This window comes from Theobroma cacao, chromosome 5, assembly GCF_000208745.1.
Source record: "Theobroma cacao cultivar B97-61/B2 chromosome 5, Criollo_cocoa_genome_V2, whole genome shotgun sequence".
Classification (NCBI taxonomy): Eukaryota; Viridiplantae; Streptophyta; class Magnoliopsida; order Malvales; family Malvaceae; genus Theobroma; species Theobroma cacao.
Window position 1 is genome coordinate 25,517,118 of NC_030854.1, and position 16,896 is coordinate 25,534,013.

Here is a 16,896-nt window from a genome sequence, read left to right on the forward strand (position 1 = left end):
GTAACAATAATTTGTTTTTAGCTGTACAATTTCCTGATTTCAAAATCTTACATAGAAGCAATGATAATGTCGGCAAATACAGAAAGGAAAACAAACTTTAGCTTCGTGCGCTAACTTACTTCTATTTTAGTTGAATATTCTGAAAGGATAAAGTTTGTTTTTCTTTCTTTTTACCTTTTTTCTTTTATAGAGATGGATGGATACTGTTAGGTAAGCCCTCATACATTAAATAGCTCGATCACATGGTCAACCTTCAAACGTGAATTTCACATGAGTCAATGCTCCATGGATGATTGACAACTTACGTAAAAATATTTTATAAAAGAAAATTTGAAGCTTAATTTCTTGTTTTAATTATTCAATTTTAAAAATTATATCTTGATCACTAACATTTATAAAAATTAATATTTTGATTATTCAACTATCAAATATTAACAACTGCCTAATATAATTTTTCTGAGTCAATTGACTTTGTCACATAGTATGTCTAAGGACGATGCCATGTGGACAATATTACATGACAGATAAATTGACATAGACAGACCATGTGATTAAGATCAACAAATCTAAAATGTCCTGTTATACTATCGTTAATTTCTATTTTTTTTTTCTTGAAAATTAAAATTGTTTCGTTGGTTGAAAAGTATAACCCCTTACAAAAGGAAATAGAGTTTCCTGATTAAGTGAGTCTTGGTACTATGTTAGCTTACAAAAAGATTGCCAGACGCATCAACCTATCACTAAACAACATTCACATCATAACCCTATTCATTCACAGCTATACATCCCAATATCCTTCAAAGAATTCCCAACTAGAACAGAACAAGTAAGAAAGAGAAACAATACCATTTTGCATGTCTCCTTTCCTTCCAAATACTTACACTCCAAAGCATCAGCTCTAGACGCACCATTCAACCCACAGCAGGAGGCCAGATGCCCAGGATTTGGCAGCCCACCCTTGATCAATCTTGGAGGTATTTCACCGATCCAAGAAGAGAATCTGACAGAACACAACAACTCAACGACAATTAAGACAAAAAGGATAAACCGGGGCTTCCTTATCCATCATAAACATCCATTGACTAAGGAAAAGATTTGAGCAGATCATTCATTCTATCCACTCTCCCAATTGGATGAGGTTATCTGCTATATGACCTTGACATATGTCAAACCTGGTTGAATGATCAAAACATTAATTTTTATAAATTTTTAAGATTTGATGATCACGATAAAACTCTGACAAAGAAAATTGTAACAATCAAGACATAATAAATGAAATGTAAATGGATACTGAATACGGAATACGGAACATGATAATAATAATCGGTAATTTCTGGTTTCATAAGTTTATAGGACCTTTCATTTACTTTGTAGGCTAGCCATGTCTGATTCCCACCCCCCATCTGGTCCCTATTGGCGCAAGTCATGACAATGACACTTTACTGTTCAAACAACTTGCAAATTTTATTGGCCTTTTCTCTTTTATCCAATGGACTAATAAAATTTCGACAACACCTTACTTCATGTGGCTAGGGATAAGAAAAATATAGGTTAAATTTATAAGTTTAACGTCATGATGTACTCTCTTTTGTGATAGACAAATATACAAATCAATCACAGTCATCCCACTATAAATTTACCAAAATGATATTTAATTAAAATTTCCACTTTTTCCATATAACACGTACGTAGAGCAATGCTAAAGTGTTCGAAAGTTTTGGGATTTCAAAGAGTACATGGAAAAAAGTCAACTTCATGAGTAATTATTCTGATCTCTCTTTTGCAAATATTTAAATTCTTTATAATATATATATAAAAAAAAAAAGAAAATTTAGGAATACATACAACAAATTTTGATGTCGTATTCTTTTGAAAAAAAATGTTTTCATCAACATTCTAAATTATATAATTTAAAGGATTTTGAATTCCATAAAATTTTTGTGGTATGCACATAATTGTTTAAACCCGATACATGCTATTAACCGAATAAAGAAAATTTAAGGAACAAACAATTAGGGCCAAAGAGATGATGTTTGATTTCTTTGTTAATGTTGTTCATGCCAACATATCATAAGTTCGGCCGAACTAGCAGGGACAAAGGTTGAAAATTAGACAACCTTGTTTTCTTGTTAATTTGCTTTCTCCAAACTATATTAATCCAAATAAAAAGCAGCTAGATATGCTCTTTGATATGGCAATCAATGCCCACCATGGGTTTATTATATTATATATGTTTGGCCTAACTTTTGCCCTCCTTTTGTACTCTTTGTTCTCCTTGTAGACAGCATTCTGCCTGTGTTTTAACTATTATTTATGTGGGTGATGAATTGTTTTAGTGAATATTTAACTTGATGCAAACAGACCTTGTCACAAATTTTTAGACAACATCATAAGCCTTTTGGAAACAAAATGCCATTTTCTCCCTATTTGGTGAGCAAGAAAATGTAATATAATGATACCATAATCGATGGCAATTTTACACCTTCAACAAGGCAAAGATATATGCAAATATGTCGTACATCACGATCTCTAATAACAAGTTAAATTATGGGGAATGAAGGGAAGCCAGAAGTATTACTTTTTCTCGAAATAAAAATCACCAGATTTGTAGGTTTTAAAGCCTCTAGTGTTTCCACATCTTCTAAACTAATACCCTATTGAAATGAAATTATAAAAAAGAGCAATTAATTCAGAAGATAGGTAAGATCTGCTTTCGGTTGCATAATTCAGAAAGTGGATTAAAAACTAAACAAATAAAAGAATAAAACAAAAGAAAATGCAAGCCTAGGCCTCTACTAGATATTTTGTTCTGCTATGGAATCGAGATGCACGGGTGCCTCTGAAACCTTTAATCTATAAAAGGATACCACATTTCTAGGCAATTGTTGATCACAACAGAGACTTTTAGATTCCACAATTCTGCCTCACTCATAAATGAAGTGAAATAAAGCTCACGAGAAATCTACTTTTATGGATACTTCTTTTTATAGTTGATATATCTACTGTCTTTCTTGTATTTATTTTTTTTCTAATGTTAAAAGGAACTTGGGTAATTGGCAGTTGCCAAAAAAAATAGTACAAAGAAAATCTTCAAAAGGGACAAAAGCAAGGTTTTGCACTATTTATTATTAAGACTAAAGAGTTAATTACAGAAAGTAAACTTAATAAATAAAATCGCCCATCTCTATGTAAGTAGTTTTAAAATTGTGCTGATGGGTCTGTTAGACGGAAACCCGATTCCACGGGTTGTTGGGACTGCTTAGAGATTGTTTTGGCAACGTGTTGGGTTTGGTTTTCTTGTCCTTGGGATGAATAAAAGTCTAATTGTGCGGAAATAATTTAACAATTCAAAATGCTTGACATTGTTGTGTTGATTTTGCATGTCAAGGTATGAAATCTTCGGTTATTGAGCTAGATTCTTGCGTTGTACTTTCATGAATTCTTAACTCGGTTACTAGGTCATGGTTTTGTGAAAGGTTTTTCTGTTGATATTAATTTGACAAATTGTACAAGATAGTTGATGATGTTAGATATAATTAAGCAAATTTGCATAAAGGCTAATCACTCTGTGGAGTTTTACGGTTCTTCTATAGAAGGTGTTTCAACTCATAGTATGTAACGAATTTCATTGCATTTATAATTTTTTTTTTTTGTTATTTAAGTGTTATTTCTGACTAGTTATGTTTATCCTTTGCATTCAATATCTTGAATATGAAGCTTTTTAAGTTGCCTTTAATTAATAAAATGGACTTACTCAAGAAGAAAAAAACAAGCAATTTAAATTTGAGACTTACCACTGATTTGTTTTAGTGTTATATGCATATAAAGTATGTATATATGTGTATATGCTGGTGAATCAAGGTGAACACTCATCAAAACGTTCAAACAAATAAAAGCAAAGTAGAGAGGTAATAATTGTTGTGTCTTGTAAGCTGAAAGAGCATCGTACCGTTGTTCAATAAAATAAAGGTGGAATCATTTCGGGTTGTCTTAGTGCTGGGATCTAGGACTCCATAACAATTCTAGGTTTCAGACCACCATTTCGGCAGAAATGAGAAAAGGAAAGAAAGAAGCATCCCCCACCATTTTCAACTTCTCAGTAAGCATCAAAGAAACAAATTCATGATAGCAGATTTGAAAGTGAAGACTAGGGGACAGGATAAGTGCCAAATTTTGACACGGTTTCTTTCTTCTTCTTTTTTTTTTTTTATGTTTTCTTTAATGACTAAAAATTTGGGTGACTAATAAAAAAGAACTTTATTTAATTGAATTACAAGTTATAAAAATTCTCTATTTACAATTAATAAAAATCGAACTATGAAAAATTACAATTTTAGAGTAAATTACGGTTTTCTTTTTTCACATATGGAAAAAACAAATTTTTTTTTTTTTGAAAGACACAAGTGATTTCATTTCAAATTTCTAAAAACTTTTCAAAAGTCTACCAATAAGGTAGGAATCCTGCAGAAAACTGATTAAAAAAGTCCTACATATGGAAAAATTTAAGGCAAAAAGAGGTTTTGAGTCTTGTTACATGTATTTATTATTAAATCAAATTCTTAAAATAAAACGATTAATATTAAGTCTTAAAGAACTTCCTTTGTTTGACGAAAGGGGAAAACTTCAGAATTCCTAGCTTCTCCGTACCTTCACCATAAATAATACTTTGTGTATACGTAAGTTATTTTTCCAACTTTATATTGTACTGATTTTCCTTTTTGATCATGTCAATTATTTATATCCCTTTCAATTTTTTTAGGTATCATTCTATATTCATCATTCAAAAGAATATATTAATGGTTGGGTTTTGAAACTTCAAATTTGACAGTATCAAGTTAAACTTTAAAAGTGAAAAAAGGATTTATTAAATAAATATAGAAGTTTTTTTTTTAAAAAAAAAAAAATAGATATAGAAGTTTACCTCTCATTTTGTGAGGGACCCTATGCAATTCAAAGTTACATCTTATTTTAAGATAATAAAAATTTAAGATTCAAATCTTTTTTTTTTTTTTTATCTTGGGACTTTTCCGAATGAATTATTTTTTATATGTTAATACGTAACAATCTTTGAATTTTCACTAATCCCCTTTTCCTCCAAAAATTGCTCAATTCCAGTGCCAAGTTGAGTTGTAGCTCAAGATAGAGTTTCTTGACTGCAATTCCCAATTTCAAGTACCTTCAGTGATGGAACCTATCATGATGCATGCTGAGCTTCCAGGCGATATTGTCCTCCGTAAATAATTGCAAGAATATTTTGATATGGCATATAATTAAGAGCACATCAATGCACTTTTGGGAAGTGACGACTGAACATGAAAATGTTTTCTGAGGGGAATAAAGCTCCAGATTTGTATGTATCAGGATGCTTTTTCAAGGGAAGAAACAGCGAATGAGTGGAACACTATCCGGCCAATATATTGTGTTTGTCATCAAGGCATATGCCCATTTTCAGCCAAGACCTGGTTGATGATATCACCCTTCATTTCCAAAAGATCAACTACAGTTCGGCCCTTTTTTGTGGAGAATGACTCGTTGATTCCATCTGCTACATTCCATAAATACACATTGTTTCCTAAATATGCAATCGCTCATTGATTGAAATCCCCAAGTTAAAATGCTGGAATAAAAACATTTGACTCAATAGTACGTGTATGAAGAATTCGAATAAAACAATTGACACGTTAAAATATGAGTAATATATGTTATATGATGAGTATAATAAAAGCTATCAAAATTATTAATTAAAACAAGAGAGAGAGAGAGAGAGAGAATCATATATCAAAAAGTAATCGGAAACATATGAGTTAGTTATAAATGTGGACTTAGGATGAATTGTGTTTGGTAGAAATAAATGGAAATTGACCTTAGACAGGCTGCTAAAGCGAAGGCATTTTGCCGCAGCACAACAATGAATGGTGCAAGATACGCTGCATCCTTTCCTAGCCCCCCGCTCTGAAAGCTGGAGTCCTATGGGGTGAGAGTTTTTCAGAGTAAATTATTCATCACTGACCTCAATAATTTGGACAAGGCAATTATCAAGGACACATATACAAGTCAAAAGAACAGACCGACGCTTGAAATGAGTAAATATAAAATATTATAATAATGAAAAGAAACTTGTGACATCCGAATGGCTTTCCAAAAGAGCTACTGGATGCAAATGGGTGCTTATCGAGCATAGTCAACAATGGATGGAAAAAGAAAAAAGAGGCGTAAATGGGGTAATAATTTCCAAAATAGTAGTTTGTTTTTGGCACAAATGGCGACGCAATTAGAATATATAATATATATCTATCTATAAATCATTTTAGGGATGCCCCATTGCTGGGATTTAATTCAAGACTCGCCAAGGCCAATCTATTTGATAGGTTTAGACCTTTTTTAGTGTTTCCCCCATTCAAACTGCCATTCACATGTCAACTTTCCACTCTTCCTCTTACCTTTCTGAATTCCGATGGACCAGGTACCCCCGGCCCGGCCCGGCCCGGCCCCTACACTTCTCCAGCAGATGGCACAGTAAGCACAAATCTAACATTCCAGTTGGCCACTTGGAGCTCCCTGCTTTGGACTGAAACAGAAAACTTGAACTGATAAGAGTTTCCATGTCGAACTACTTTTTCAGGACACAAGCTGCAGCACTTAGCCAAACACAGTTGGATTTTCCATTAGGGCCTTCAATTCAATCTCAAATTGGAATGTAATGATATGTGCATATGTTTCCGTCAGACCATTGTTCATTGACAAATTCATGTAGCCAGCCTCTGTCGTACCAGAGTCAAGAAGCTGTACCAGGTTCCCCACAAGCACACCCTCATGAAATTCATGTGCTTAGGGACCCACAACGACCACGTCCCCTCTACAGAATGAAACCTAGTAGGGGCCGGCCCGTCGATCCGGAAATCCTAATTTTGTAGAATAGGCAGACAGCAACAGTGCAGACATACAAAAATACGTAACTCAAGAGGAACAAGACAGGCGTATAATTACAAAGGATGAAGCACAAGTCCACACCGTGACAGTTATCATTGCTTTAAGTGGTAATAGCATCTTTAAAAGGAGAAAAAGGCAGACTATGTGGTTGTAAGTTGTAACTGTGCGAGAAAGTACCAAAGATATGTGATATCTTCATTTCCTTTTCCTTCTTTTTTTATCTCAACTTTTTAGAAACCAAAGAGGTAAGTAGAAGGAAAACCCAAACTTAGCACACGCACAATCAAGACGAGGCAATAGACAGAAGAACATGTGACTCTGTTTGACCATAAACCTTCCCCTTTAAATTCTCCTCTGCCTTTCATTTCCTTGGGCTCTTCTACACCTCTCCTTTAGCTTTTACCCGCAGAATAGCCAGAAGCTCTCTCTCTCTCTCACACGCATACAAAAATAGATACACTTAAACATATCCTCAAGATGGGGTCACCAGCTTGTGGCTTTCTCAAACAAAGCAACGTCATATTCCTTCCGTTTTTCATGATTCTGGTTTTGAGCTGTATCCCTGGTAGAACCAACCTTTGTTCTAACCACTCTCTGGACACCCCAACCATTCCACCCCATTCAGGTTCCTCCAGTATTCCTTTGTCTTTGAAATCACTTGCTCTAGATGGCTACTTCAGATTTGAAAACATTGATCATGCAGCAAAAGACTTCGGTAACATATACCACTACCTCCCGATAGCAGTTCTACATCCAAAATCCGTTTCTGATATTTCTTCCACAATAAAGCACATCTTCCATATGGCTTCTGTGACGAAGTTGGCAGTTGCGGCTAAAGGGCGTGGTCACTCCCTCCAAGGTCAGGCTCAAGCCTATCAAGGTGTGGTTATCAACATGGAATCACTTGAACGACCAAGCATGCATGTTCAAACTGGTGAGGTGCCTTATGTGGATGTTTCAGGTGGTGAGTTGTGGATTAACATCCTACAAGAGACTCTTAAATATGGACTTTCGCCAAAGTCTTGGACAGACTACCTTCACCTAACTGTCGGAGGTACTTTATCAAATGCCGGAATTAGTGGTCAGGCATTTCGGCACGGACCCCAGATAAATAACGTTTACCAACTAGAGGTCGTAACGGGTACGTTCAAGCAAAACTATTTATAAAATCCTTGAGACAATTTTATACAGGTTGCCTCCAGTAACAGCTTTAGTCATTTCGTCAAAAAAAAAAAAAGGCAGCATGGTAAGGTAGTTAGTCCGTTTTATTTTTAGGCAAAATGACATCTGTACCCCTTCAGAGCTGCTTCTAGCAGACTTAAAAGTAAACAGTTGAACCAAAATTCAGTTTCAGATAGAAAAAACAACACATGAATTTAACTTGGACTTTGGATGCAGGGAAGGGAGAAGTGCTCACCTGTTCAGACAAGCAGAATGCTGACCTCTTTTATGGTGTTCTTGGGGGACTAGGGCAATTTGGCATCATCACCCGGGCTAGAATATCTCTTGCACCAGCACGAACGATGGTAAGCAAAACAACAGATAACTTTCTCTTAGCTGTGCTACTGAAAGACACTTGGCTTCTATCACCGTAAATTACCCTCCCAACATGCTTTACTCGTTATTAACAGGTGAAATGGATCAGGGTGCTTTACTCTGAATTCTCTGCATTTTCCAATGACCAGGAGCATTTAATATCATCCGAGAATACATTTGACTACGTCGAAGGGTTTGTGATAATCAACAGAACTGGTCTCCTCCACAACTGGAGATCTTCCTTCAATCCCAAAAACCCAATTCAAGCAAGCCAATTCAGGTCCGATGGAAAAATACTTTACTGTCTAGAAATGGTTAAATACTTCAACCCTGAGGAGACAGATATTTTGAAGGTAAAACTTGACAAGAAAAAAGTATTAGCATACTCAAGAATCACCCCCTATGTTTAATTGATATAACGGAACTAACTATCCTGCATTTTGCAGAGTATTGAGAACTTATTGTCAGAGTTAAACTATATACCATCCACTCTCTTTCTATCCGAAGTTTCTTATGTCGAATTCCTCGATAGAGTGCACTTGTCTGAGATAAAACTCAGATCAAAAGGATTATGGGAAGTTCCTCATCCATGGTTGAATCTTCTTATACCCAAAAGCAGAATTTTCGACTTTACTCAAGAGGTCTTTGGGAATATTGTTAAAGACAACAGTAACGGTCCTATCCTCATTTACCCAGTCAACAAGGCGAAGTACTTAATAAAAAAAAATCTATCTAATTGTCATTTGAAATTCTTAAATGCCATGCTCTCAACCTGGTTTATCATCTATATTGCAGGTGGAACAATAGAACATCTATGGTTACCCCAGAGGAAGATATAATCTACCTGGTGGCATTCCTATCATCTGCACTCCCATCATCAACAGGAACTGATGGCTTAGAACACATTATGACCCAAAACCAACGTATCCTTGATTTCTGTGCCGAGGCACAGCTTGGGGCAAAGCAATATTTGCCCCATTACAGCACCCAAGATGAGTGGCAAGCTCATTTCGGTCCTCAGTGGGAAACGTTTGTGCAGAGAAAATCTGCCTATGACCCTCTGGCAATCCTTGCTCCTGGACAGAAAATCTTCCAAAAGGCAATACCAATCTCATGATACAGCCTCTCACCAAGGCCATATATTAAACAGAGGGCACTAAAGTCATACAGAATGTTCTCGCCTAAACCTATAAATTACAGCCAATTAATATTTCCACTTGTTATTCAGCATCAATAACACTCCTAAGCAAGATAGCCAAGCGGTTGGTTATTAGAAAATTTTGTTGATAAATGGAAATATTCTGCAGTCACAAAATTGCCCTGTACAAAGAACTTATAATATAGCCTGACAAAGGGCATTTTAAGCATGTTATACAGAGCCATAAATATTATCCTGATATAGTCATGTCTGGCATCCTCTTTTCTTCAAGATACCAAATAACGCTACCATAGACAACATATCACTAGATAGACAAATCCAAACAACACAATAGTCTATCTTATGAAAATGAAAAGGTGCCACAAGAAAGAAATACCAAAAACTTTAAATCAACAACTCACTTATGTAGTGAAAAGAACAGAGCTATTCCCTTTCTGATGCTTCTCTCCAGCCAAGACCTGGCCTGTGTACTTCTCCCTGAGGTTCTTCATAGTCCCTGGCATCACGAATTGAAGCTTCAAAGTCAGTCCAGTCACTTGCAACAGGAAGAAAACTACTTATGTCATCCCTAGCTCCAAAGCCTCCAGCTTGAATAACATCCTCAGCTGTTACAGAAACCTCCATGTTTACTTCTCCAGAGGTTTCCACATTTTGCAAAGTTTCCTCATCTATTCCCCCACCTTTCCAAGCAACTGTGTGAACCTGCACATCATTTATTGGAGAACTTGGCAATGCTTTAGAAGCATCTTCCACAGAAACTTCAGAAGTGAATTCAGTTGCTTCATTCCTTGTTCTGTCTTTATCTTTTTCTGCAAAATTCAAGCCTCAAACAGCCATGTCTTAAAGGAAGGATTGCAAGCATAACCATATAATGCATTCAAATTGAAAAAGAAATGGAACAAGAAAAGAGTAATTCTATGAATCATAAATTCATAATTCAAATAGTTTTGTTAAAAACTTCACCCTGGAAGTGGAAATACAATGTTATCAAACTCCTCAAAGAGCCCAACTAAAACCTCCATAATAGCTGCGCTGCAATATATCATAGCTGCTCATGATTTAAAAATAACATGTAGAATTCCAGACGAATCACAATCCTGTAACAATGCTGTATGCATAACAGTATCAATATTTCCTGTAGTTTCTGTGGAATGCCCATACACCTTCTGTGGAAAGCTATGCCTTTTCATCTGTCCTTGTAATTACATGGTGTGGCTTGCTTCAAATTTCTTTGTAAATTATAGTAATGCTAATTTGGAACTCTTATGCAACCAACCAAAAGCAGCCCCACGCAAATGGAAAGAGAGTCTTATCATCCCAGACATTATTTCATTGCATTAACCATAAAGTACTCTGTACTCTCCTCTGACTACAAACAAAACACGGTACAGAACAGTCAAGTCATGCCCTTTTCAACTCAAGCACAGTATACATCCACGCTAGCATGTAATGTTTCTTTGGCTATAACTTCAAAAATGTTCTAAGCTGATCTATGCTAGTAATAATTGCGGAACTTGATAATAAGAGGGCTTCTACGTGCAGATGCAAATTCTCATGACTACAAAAAAATGTAGTACAGAGCAATCAAGTCATGCTTACAAATCAGTTGTAATATACATCCACCCATAGCATGTTATGCTTCTATAATAATAATTTCAAAAATGTTTTACAACCTGATTTATGTTAGTATATAATGGTGGAAACCGATAATAACAGAGCTTTTATATGTAGATGCATGTACTCAACCATATAATTCCAAGGCCGATTATCTTGGTTTTGAGTTGAACATTTCTCGTCAATTTGACTTACCTTAAAATGAAAGTTTAAGTCCTTATTCATTTAGCAAACCCAACTTCTGTAGATAATAATGTCCATCAGCAACTAACACAATAAGGAAACAGAGACACTACAAACCCATAATGACATTACTTTCACTAAAGGTGATGGCCGTCATTGGGAGGTAATACGCCTTAGCTAGAAGTATAGGAAACATAATCATACATCAATAACTCTATATCATAGAAATGGCTCAACCCAAATTTTCAGTGATCCCACTTATACATACATTGGCATGTTGATGTATCTTTTTCTTGACAGCACACAACTGTGGGGGAACACAAGCAGGGTTGTGGAAGTTGTCTGTATATGTTAATATAAAGATCTATAGAATTGCCCTTACTTGCATCCAATCCTTTAGTATGGCAGCACATGGAGAGAAATATTTATATCTTCGACACCTCAAAAGACTGAACCACTTCATCAGAACTCCTATCCCATGGAAAAGTTCTTCATATGTGTTGATATAAAAATTTGTTTCTAGAAGTGCCTTTGACTTGCATCAAATCCTTTATAGTATGGCAGCACATGCAGAAGAAAACTTGTATCTCCCAACGACACCTCAAAAAGACTGAGCCACTTCATCAAAACTCCTATCCCAGAGAAGATGCAGCATAAAGAATACACTGTAGAATACTTAAAAGAATTGTGGCTGGATAGCAAGCTAGAGTAAGCATCCTAAAGTCGTTAAGTTTATCCCCCTATGGTCATGGATCTAATTCCTCCTCCACAGTAAACTTTTTACTTCAAGTATAATAAACCTTATCAAGAATGAGAGCAAGCACTATGAAAACTTGTATGCAATTAGTTTAAAACAGAATCCTTAATGAAATGAAAAACCTTTAAACCACAAAGTAGAAAATTTCCCATAGATGTGCAGGATTGCAAAACATAGTTAGGCAAGGAGAAAAACTGAATTTCAGGTAAAAATAGTGAAAGTACCATGTGAGACTTCAATTGATTTATGCTCCATCCTGGTTTGCAATTTGAGCAAATATGAGAGAGTACAGTGTTTTAAACTTCTCTTTCCTGCACCATAGGGCAAATTTAAAAGAACAAGAATGATGTAATATATAGATATATTGCTTGAATGACATGAATAATATTTGAAATAATTGGATGGCATGGAAAAGAATCTTTTAAGCAATTGAGATTAAAATTCCACAATGCACTGGAAATAAAAGATAAGAATCAGGTACAATTTATCTTCTCTCCCACCCTTTGATCTCTCTGTCTCTCTTTCTCTGGCAACACAGCTAAACCATCTGCTAGGTGTTGCCTAAATGAGAACGTTTGTCTGAATGGATTTCACAAAGTAGGCCTAAAGATTGCTTTGAAGATCACTAACCAAAAGGAGAAGTAACAAACATGTCAAGAACAGCAGGAGACACATCAAAAGCAACTGCTTATACAGCATGTCAAGGATAGTAAATGCAAAGGAAATGTGCCATTTCACAACATGGATGATCATTTGGCTACCAAGAGCTGATAAAAATTAAAAGCAGAAACAGTTATCTGTAACTGATGAAAAGTATTCCATAATGGATAGAATTTTGTAGTAAAAAATGACAATATGGTCAGCAATGAAGAATGAATAAGTACTTTTTGAAGAAAGAACAAGGCAAGTGAACCAAATTATAAAAATTAGAGTTAGAGAATTCACTAGAAAAGTACTCAGAAACACATATGCAAGGGAAAAGAATGTATAAGATAGGCAGTGAGGAGAAAAGCCTCTGCTTAAAAGAAGGAAAAAGTTACAAAATGGACTAACTCAAAAAGTGAATATAACTACATAAGTCATGAAATACTTTTGTCTATGAATTCTATGGTCACCTATAGCTGGAAATTTGAGCAGAAGTACCAGACATGTGTATAACCCATTGTCAATGCATTTATATTCATGGAGCACAGGACCTCAATAATCAAGGTAAAATATCTGAGCAAAAGAGTGGAAAGAATATAGAAAACAAAAATATTCATAAAATATTGAACGCCTTGGACAAATTATGCATTAAGCAACACCATGCATTGCCAAAGAAATCATCAAATATGACATTTTTTACTAATCCAAGAATACCCATGGAACTCAACTAGGCATAAAAGACCAGTTGAAGAGCAAAAGGGTATTCATTAATACAAGATGCAAAAATTCCCTAGTAAATATTGAGAAACCAATCATTCCACTTGAACTTGGTCAACACTTGCACTTTCAACCTATTCCCAATGCAGGTTCTTTTTATTTCTTCACCCTATTATTATCCATCTAGCATTCATGCTTAAATTCTAATTCAATGACTTCATATATCAGAGTGTAACATTAATACTCTTTCTGAAACGTAATTCATGAACTTCTCACAGACATAATAATAATAATAATAATAGGCAGATGGTTTTATAATTATTATGAAAGGGGAACTACCTCTCTATAATGTTCTGACATTCTTATACAGTGAGAGAGGCTTTGGCTAAATTACTTTCCTTGTTCATTTCCACTAATGTTCAAATTCTATTGTTTATAGGCAACTGTTACCTAATTTCTAATCTTGGCCTCCCCAGGTTTATATCCCTTTGCATAGGCAACAAAAAAAGGAAAATTTCATTTTCTTCAACTTTTCAGTTCCTGTGAAATTCCCAAAACACAGTTCAAAACTACAAAAACAACAGATTCTTGAATGTCAAAACAAAACATTAAAGCAAAAACTATTTCCAGAACAAAACATGAGAATCAGAAAAGGTGGCAACCTGACTCAGAGAAGGGTAGAACTTTGAGAGAGTGCCGAGTGGCTTGCCTTGCCGCCTTCGGTTTTGGCTTATAGTTTGCTTTCTACCAACTTAAAAACTATGGGGACGTGTAGAAGGGAAACGGGAACCACCTGTTTGACACGACTGGCGTTTGTACAACGCTGGCTGAGAATAATTGGGCGCTATACTGCTACTGCCAAGTGCCACCCAAGTTCCAAAGCCCATTCTTCGTTTCTAAATTAAAACGGAAATGTCAAAAAAACTCTATTAAATTATTCAAAAATAATTTTAATAAAATTTTTTTTTTATATTTAATTAAATTTTTATATTTTTATTTTACGTTAAAATAAGAACTATAAAAAAAATATTTAAAAAGAAAAAAGTATTTAAAAAAAAAATTTAAGTGTTTATTTACGAATGAAATGAGAGTTGTATTTTTAAGCTAAAATATTTTATCTAAATAGAATTTACAAAATAAAAATAATATTAAAAAATTATATGAATAGATTAAATTCAATCTTAATCTAATTTAATCTATATCTAAATTTAGATATATATAACATATAAGGATATTCAAGAAAATATTCATAACACCCATTTTAAATATCTTTTGTATTAAGAATATAACTTGTTAAAATCGTACTAAAAAGAACATATAAAAAAACAAATTAAGTGAAAGAAAAATAGTACATATTTTTTTCAAAAATGTGATTTTGAAGTGTGCATTGCTTTCAATGTGTCCCTACCATGCATATATAGTTTGAAAAACGCAACTCCAAAGTCTTGCTTTGAAAAGTAGTGATTCCCATAAGAAATATCTATAACTACATTTACATTTAAAGGAAGCTCCAAAGGATATTTACTTGTAGGAGGAGCCAATTATTTTATGAGATGTTCAACTAGCGTTTAACTATTTGATCAGGCCAATTGTTTTGTCAATCTCATTTCATAAATTCACTAATAATATAAAAAGAAAATTCTTGATAACTAAATAAATGAAAATTAACTAAATCTAAAAAACGAACTTGCTTACTTGCATGTTAGTATTTTTTTTATAATAGCCATATAAAGGTACATGAATCTCATAAAGTTTTCAAAGTGACTGTTCTCAAAGTTTTTTTCTTCATTCAACAACTAAAAAATATGTTTCCATTTAAACATCCTAATAAATAATCTCATGTAAAGTTTTTACAGCAGATTGAGAGTTAAAAATTACTAATAATAAAAAAAAATTATTATATTTAAATAAAATCTCAAAAGGGTTTTGGTTTGACACATGACAAGTTTTTTGTTTGACACGTGGTTGTTGAGGCGTGGGCTTGGGATCTAATGAGATTAGTTTGTGGTTGAAATTTTGAACGTGAGCTTAAAGTTTAGTTGAATTTGGATTAGATTTTTTTTTCATGTCAATGTATATAAACAATTAAATATAATAATATGATTACTATTGCAAATCTATTTCACAAAAATATTCTTAACTCAATTGAAAAAAAAATTTAAGACTAGTAACTATATTTAATCGAAATCCTAGAGGGTTTTCTTGCTTGACACTTACCTTTATCTAAGTAAGTCTATCTAACCAATATTATTAAAATTACCATGATGTAATCATAATGGTAAGCAAGGAAAGCGAGTAAGGATAACGTCGCCATTGGCCATTGCCACTCTTCCACTACGCGTCGTATATACGCTCCCTACGACCTCAATTGCATATCTCATTTCAATTCAGCTTGCCCTTTTGTCTTTTTCTCTATCCATATTTTTTTTCCCTTTTCCAACATCCAATTTAAATCTAATCACATTTACGTAAAAATTATTACAATAATTAACATATTCAAAATTTTAACATTTTAAAAGATTGAAACTAAAGTGTAAATTCAAGAGTCAATTACTCTGTCAATCTCATTTCATAAACTTATTAATAATATAAAAAAATGTATGAGAACTAAATAAATGAAGATCAATTAAAGCCAAAACATGAGCTTCCTTACTTGTATTTTTTTATGATAACCATATAAAATTACACAAATCTCATAAAATTTCCAAAGTGGGTGCTTTCAAACTTTTTTACTTCATTCAATAGCTAAAAAATATGTCTCCACTTAAACACACATAAATTTTGACATTATTGAAATATTCATTTCAAGTCAATCTTATCATCTAAAATTCATAAACATAAATAAGAAAAAAAAGTTAAGAAAAAAATGAGTAGTAAAAAGAAGTAATATAATTTGTATAGTCATAGTCTTTTGCTTCATCATAAGCAAACAAGCAATGATTATACAGCTTCAGATAACTAAATCAATTTAACTAAAAATAAATAAAACACTTACATGCATTTTAGATCACTAAATCAACTTAACTGTGAAAAAAAAACACTTACATGCATTTGGATGTGTAAGCTTTTTACAACAAATTGGTTATTGAAAATTATGAATAACCAAAAGGAGTTTGTTATATTTAAATGAAGTACCAAAGTTTTTTGGCATGACAATTGACCGGGTTCATGGTTTGACACGTGGTTGTTGAGGTGTGGGTTTAAGGTATAATGAGATTCGTTTGTGGTTGGGCTTTTGAGCTTGAGCTTGACGTATGGGGTCAGGTTTGAATTATCTTTTTTTCCTCTCACAGTTGATATTTTTTGTCTTTTTTTATGTGAGTATTTATAAAAAATAATTTTTTTATTTCATTAT

At 33.8% G+C, this 16,896-nt stretch overlaps 2 protein-coding genes across 5 annotated transcripts; one reads left to right on the top strand and one right to left on the bottom strand.

Annotated features, from left to right (window-relative positions):
• Window positions 7,259–9,833, top strand: LOC18598855 (cytokinin dehydrogenase 1). 2 transcript variants are annotated; one of them, XM_018122167.1, is made up of 5 exons: window positions 7,259–8,071; window positions 8,329–8,456; window positions 8,616–8,819; window positions 8,913–9,175; window positions 9,262–9,833. In XM_018122167.1, exons 1-5 carry the CDS (start codon window positions 7,408–7,410, stop codon window positions 9,581–9,583), a joined length of 1,581 nt encoding a protein of 526 aa, XP_017977656.1. In that variant the 5' UTR covers window positions 7,259–7,407; the 3' UTR covers window positions 9,584–9,833. The 2 variants fall into 2 exon arrangements, with proteins under 2 accessions (XP_017977656.1, XP_007028626.1); XM_007028564.2 differs by having other exon boundaries at window positions 7,260–8,071; window positions 8,562–8,819.
• On the bottom strand, window positions 9,800–14,406 carry LOC18598856. Of its 3 annotated transcripts, none has more exons than XM_007028566.2 (4): window positions 14,204–14,406; window positions 12,680–12,804; window positions 12,404–12,490; window positions 9,800–10,434 (listed from the first exon to the last, which is right to left on the bottom strand). In XM_007028566.2, exons 3-4 carry the CDS (start codon window positions 12,432–12,434, stop codon window positions 10,049–10,051), a joined length of 417 nt encoding a protein of 138 aa, XP_007028628.2. In that variant the 5' UTR covers window positions 12,435–12,490; window positions 12,680–12,804; window positions 14,204–14,406; the 3' UTR covers window positions 9,800–10,048. The 3 variants fall into 3 exon arrangements, with proteins under 3 accessions (XP_007028628.2, XP_017977657.1, XP_017977658.1); XM_018122168.1 differs by having other exon boundaries at window positions 12,661–12,804; XM_018122169.1 differs by lacking the exon at window positions 12,680–12,804.